Source organism: Pygoscelis adeliae, unplaced genomic scaffold (genome assembly GCF_000699105.1).
Source record: "Pygoscelis adeliae isolate BGI_AS28 unplaced genomic scaffold, ASM69910v1 Scaffold4, whole genome shotgun sequence".
NCBI lineage: Eukaryota > Metazoa > Chordata > Aves > Sphenisciformes > Spheniscidae > Pygoscelis > Pygoscelis adeliae.
The window spans coordinates 11557042-11563041 of record NW_008824986.1 but is presented as its reverse complement, the minus strand read 5'-3'; the positions used below and the strand labels follow the sequence as shown (position 1 = coordinate 11563041).

Here is a 6000-nt window from a genome sequence, read left to right as displayed (position 1 = left end):
AAATAAAAGCTTTAGGACTCATCTTCCCCTGATTTATGACTGAAAATCATTGTAAGACTGAATATCAGGAAGGGCAGCTTATAGGGTGGCTGAGATGACATTCCTCCAAAATTTCCAGGGTTTTTTGTTGTTTTTTTTTTACGGAAGACTTAGAGCTTTTTCTTTTCTTCCAGTGATCTTTCTTTAATTGCTGTGTGGTACTGGACGTCAGCATCAAAATGGGCAATGAGAACAGTAGTGCAGAAAATCAGGTAAGTGTGACAGTGTGATTGCATTTCCCTTCCCTACTAGCCTAGAGCAAACCTTACAGAAATTGGTTTCATGGGCTGCTTACCCCACATTTATCTTCTGCTCCCAGTTACAATCCTATTTAAGTGTCATTAATGGTAATTTAAGGCAACTTTTTGTTTGTTTGTTTGTTTGTTTTCTTTGGCAGTGACACTGCCGAAGTGTCACTGTGATCAGGGCACTGTGCGGGTGGTTGCTCCCTGGGGGACAGGAGTCACGGAGGATCCCCACGGGGTGAGCAGGGCTGGCTCATCCCACCTCCCCAGCCAGGGAGCAAGGCAGCTGGGGGGGCAGCTGGGGAGCAGCCGGGGACAGCCCCAGCTCCAGGCATCAGGCACATCCCTGGAGAAAGGGACAGGCCAAGATGGGTCCAGGATGTCAGCCCATGTGTCAGCCTGGCTCAGTGGGGCCAATGGCCGAGCTTGGCAGGACTGTGGTGGAGCAAGCGTCCAACATCCTATGGCATTGCTGGGGATAACGTCCCCGGGGGAACTGAAATGGGGTCCTGGGCCATGGGCAGGGTGGGGAGAGGCCCTGGGAGCCAGGCAATGCCTATGGTGCCCTCAGAGCCCTGACACACAGTAGCTTCTCCTTGTTCAGAAATGAACGTATGGGTGCTGATCCAGGAATTTACACCCGTTCTACAAGGGTGCTTTGTTAATGCATTTTGGTGTTTGGTGATTTATTTTTAAATTCTTGAAATGAAGGGAACCCATATGCTATGGCTAGTTGTGTACAATTACATTAGAAGTTACTATGTTGATATAAGTTTGAATAAAAGTTTTAATCCATCTAATTTCAACAGTTAAAATACCAGAATGTGTTTCATCTTCTCTTCTTCCATATGTTACAGTAGATGATAAAATGCCTTAGGGTTCATTTTGCTTCCACTTCAGGTCTCAGCAGATCTGCTGTACCTTGTGCATTGCAAAGTGGACCCTCTCAAGGGAATCAGTATTACAGGTTAGCCAGATTTTTTCATAAAGATTTTTTTAGAAGAAAAATCTGCTATAATTCTTGGTTGTTCTGGCCCAGTTGTGTTGTTAGCCCAAGATTTGCTCCCAACTTTTTTCAGGGTTTGGGAAGAGGGGAATGTATTAATTCCTGTAACGAAGTAATGAGAACTTATTCTCCAACGTGTTCAACTTTCACTTAGGAAGTTTTTGAAAGTCAGATACATTTTTTCAGGAGTCTTCCTGAGGCTGAGAAGACTTTACTTAAAAGTTACTGAATTTATTAAGAAATTTAATAAAAAGCTCTTCTTTTCTAAAAAGGAAAGTAAGCTTCTGGTCTCCATTTCACACTGTAAAAAAACCAACCAACCAACCAAACAAACAAACGAAACCCCAAAGCAAAACAAAATAAATGCTAGAAAACCAAATTACTTTAAAAGTCACTAGTAACAGAGAAAAAACAAGAAGTAGTACTAAAATCTTAAAAGCCACTTAATCTGCTGAACAGCTATTGAAAAAATATTGCTTAATGAATAGTCAAAATTCGTATAGTGACTTAAATGTTTAAATATGTTCATTTTAGCCAGAAGTTCCTAATGCAAATCAAGTCATCCTTATACCACCAAGCCAAGGAACACAGCAGGTAGTGAATGGTGAAACTGGTTTGCATGGTTTGCATTTCAAAATGTTAGCATCAGGCTTGGCTGTGCTTTTTCTTATGCACCTGCTTCTGGCTTTTGTTTTTTTGATACTGACTGAAAATCTGCAAGGTTTAAGTTTTCAGCAAGTTGTAAAAAAAAAATCTGGTTTCTTTTAACTATTTTCTTTGGTAGCAATCTATGCTTCAGAGAAACGGCCTGTACTTGACCCTCGTTGCATGCTGGCTTTCCTTCCAACTCTAACACAGTTAATGTGGATGTTGTTCTTATACTCAGTACCAATTGAGTTGTTGGTTTTGCTTATGTATTTATCAGAGAACACCACTTCCCCATTCTAGCTCTCAGCTGAGTCATTTGGAAGCCGTACACATGGTTTGCATTAAAGATGGGAGAACCTGTGCTAAGTTTAGAACTCATTTAATAAGAAGGAAGATCTGTGGAATAGATGTGCTACTACAAAGAATGTTGTAGGCACTTAGAGAAAAATACCCAATACATCGTGTAAAGACCAGCCTCTGAGGAAAACATAATCTAAATTTAGTAGAAAAGAGCAAAGATAATAAATAGATAAAATGAGGCTGGGGCCAGCAGTGTATCTAACAATGTGATTTTACGTATACTAACCACATTCTGTTTTGCTGTAAAAGTGCACAAAATCCAAACTGCTGAGAGATTTTAGGTTTGTGCCCTGCCCTATTAGAATGGCAAAGCTTGCTTCCAAACAAGGGTCTCTGTCAGTGGCACAGCTTGTTGCGCTTATGCTGAACTAAATAAAAGCTATTTTTAAGATGCATTTTCTTTGAAAAGCAAAACTCCACATGAAGAGAAATATGTTTAAATTGAAAAAAAACCCAATCTAGAAGAACAGATATTTTGACCCAGTTTTACCCTTGAGATCCAGCCTTTAGCAGAGAAAATATAGGGGCAGTAAAGGAAGTATTTTTTAATGGGAAGCTATGAAAAGTACTACAGTTTATGGAACTGTAGAAGGTCTCAGTGCTGCCCATTAGACACATCTTTCTTCATCCATCCAAATGCATCCGATGATGTAGAGGAATGGCAAGGTCTGTCCTCAGGCTTTTCCCTGACTTTTCTGGACAGCCAAATGTTCAAAAATCATCTACGTGGCCGTAATAAAAAGAAAAGGCTCATAGTTTTGTAGAGACTGATGTATCTGTGCACTTCCTCAGCCCTTGATAGTCTGGGCTCAGATGCCACCTAATAAAGCCCCTCTTATAAACGAACCCAAGCTGACCAGGACCAACAAAACTGTCTGCTATTTAAAAAGTTTTGCAGTGTGAGGCACATGGTCTGTGTGAAGGAGCGTGAGCCCAGCATACCAGCTCTGCAGCCCAGCCTTGTCCATGCTGCTCCGGGGGTTTGTGCAGTTAACTCAGGGACCAACTCCCAAAGTGCCTGTATGTTACAGGATTATTATTGACTTTCATGACTGTTTTTTATCATGGTCTCTCATCTACTAGAATTATGCTATTACCAGGACCAATCTTTGCTTTCGTTTTAAAGGGGTGGGTGGAGGATGTGAAAAACAGAAGTTCTCTATCATTGGAAACACGAGCACAAAATTTTCTAAAGCTCAAATAGGCTGGATTTTCTAATATAAAAATTTTAACTCAGGTTTTTAATTCCTGCCACTCAGAGTTTTGAAGAGGAGAGCTGTCATCTTTCACAGCCTTTCTCGTGATTACAGAAAAGTCAAAGTTACCAAGTAATTGTAAAGCTCTTTGAAGGTGAAGACTGCTGCTGAATTGAAATTCTAGCAGCACGTATTTTGCCCCACAGTCAAAGAGGGAATTTCAGTTACCACACAAGTTATTTCTATGTATTTTGCTTTATCCTTTTTTCTTCTTTGTTTTCTGAATAAGTAAATAGCCAAACAAAGCTGGTTATTCCACATCTGTGTTATTGTCTGTTTCTCTTTAAACATGTGTGGTTATCTTTTTTGTTCTTGTTTGTTTTCTACTGTGAAATGTGTAAGATAGGCAACACATGCATACTTGCCAGAGGGGCCATAACTTCTGTAGAGTCTATTTGTCTGAGGTGTCATGCTGTGTTCCTGCTAGGTTTTCCCCATTTAATTCTTACGAACGAATCTGACTGCTGCACATTCTGCAGTTAATATTCTGCGTTATGACTTTCCCCATATTTCAACTTCCTTATGCCTGTGCGAAATGATGGATCTAGTTAATTGGCATGGTTCTTCTTTCAGATCCCAGTATTATGGGGATCAGCAGAGAATGCACTGGGCACATTAGCAGCTTCCCAGCTTCAGTCTCCGTTCCCACAGATGATAACTGGGCAAATTCCTCTGAGCTCTGGTGCTCATACTGTGTGTTTACATACTTTTTGCATAGTGCAATAACATCTGTATACATTCCATTGTTTATATTCAATTGGGATCAAAAATACATTCCAAATTTTCTGCATAATAATCTTGCTTATAGCATTTTAATGAGGTAAGCTGTTACCCTACATGGGCTTTTCTTTGAGTTTGTTGTGTCCACATGATTCACCACTTTTACTCTCTAAATTATTATTTTCTTTAATTTTTCCTTCCATTTCATCCATTGCACATCAGGAGTGCACAGGACAGCAGAACTGTTCCACATCCTTTCAGTCAACATTTGCCCACAACAAGGTGTCGATGGCAGTTGGCTACAGGCCAGCATGCCCAATACTGATGCTTACGTGGTTCTAGCATACCTCCAGTCACCATATTCATTAATGCTTACTTCCAATGATAATTACTACTGGTCCAATATTCTATGGTGAGTAATGCCAAGTATTTGTTTGAGTTTACACAAAAAGCACATTGTCTGTTTTCAGAGAATTACACATCCATTTATGCAAATACAGCAAATTCTGGGACACTTCTCACTGCAATGAATAATTATTATACTTGTTCTCATCTTCCCTGTGAATGAAGGAGGGGGGATGAAAGAAGAATAAAGATTCAAAGTTGTGACGGGGTTCTTAATTTGAAGACATAGTGAAAAGGAAGTTGGAAGACTATTCCTTCTCTTCTGAATTAATGGTTAAAGCTTCCTTCACATCTGTAAAGCCACCACCATTCTAATGGGAAACGTACATTTATGAGTACAGATGAAAAGGAAAAATATTTTATATTTATAAAGAACCTCTATAATTATTTACTACATTTCTCCATTTAGAAATAGTGTGAAAATGTTTGACCTACATTTTCCACAGCTACGGGTAGTTAGAAATTACTAGGCAAGCAAACACTATTAGCTGGGAAGCACAACAGAGTTTAGAACTCAACTTGGAGACAATTTTCCCAGTAGTACTTCATATAAATCTAACAGCATCTTCTCAAGTGTTTTATTGTTAGGCTGCTAAGAACCACTCATCAGAAAGCTGCTTTAGCTAAAATTATATTGACTTGAAATTGCAAGTTATGTGATGAAGATTTTTTTCCCGAGATCATCAACTTTATTCTCTCTCTCTCCTACTGTATCTCATACACCTGCCATCCTTAAGAAAATAATCTCAGGCCTTCATCCAACTGTCAGGAAAGGGACAAAGGAAAATAAGACGCTGCAGCAAGACTAGTGGAGTTACAAGGATAACTATGAATTTTCCTTTGCCTACTGAACATAGATCACATAAACAGATGGAAAAATTAGGTTAACAGGAACCATGAAGCCAGTTATATAGCTATGCTTCATTTAGCCCGGTGCAGACTCATGTTACGTACATTCAAACAGACTAAGGCTTAAACATAGCAGCAAGTTGTTGAGAAGACCCTTATGTTGACATTACAAGGATATGAAGATAAACAGTTTAGTGTCCTCAGTGGATTGGAAGGGTCATAAACACCAACAATGAAGCCTGAAGGTTTGAATTGCTCTTGCTGTAGCCAAGAGGAAGTTGGGTATTATGTGAAGAATGCAAAACCAAGGATAAGATGGTGACTATATATAAACAGATATATAGATATATACACACAAACACACACACCAGTGTTTATTTTCACGTTCGCAGCCAGAGTCATTTCAGTAGGTATTTCTCAGGAGGGAAAGCAACCCTTTTTCTCTAAGAAAAAGGCGTAGGTACTTACAATA

The 6000-nt window shown here is 39.5% G+C and overlaps 1 protein-coding gene across 8 annotated transcripts in view; it reads left to right on the top strand.

The window, feature by feature from the left end:
* The window catches only part of TACC2 (transforming, acidic coiled-coil containing protein 2), a 149317-nt gene that overhangs the window by 16345 nt on the left and 126972 nt on the right, over positions 1 to 6000 (top strand). For 7 of the 8 annotated variants that reach the window (XM_009325885.1, XM_009325891.1, XM_009325890.1 and 4 more), the window contains 2 exons: positions 174 to 251; positions 1825 to 1884. In XM_009325885.1, coding sequence (XP_009324160.1) covers positions 219 to 251; positions 1825 to 1884 — 93 coding nt within the window. In that variant the 5' untranslated portion in view covers positions 174 to 218. The remainder of the gene's footprint in view (positions 1 to 173; positions 252 to 1824; positions 1885 to 6000) is intronic. The other variant, XM_009325888.1, reaches the window with a different exon arrangement.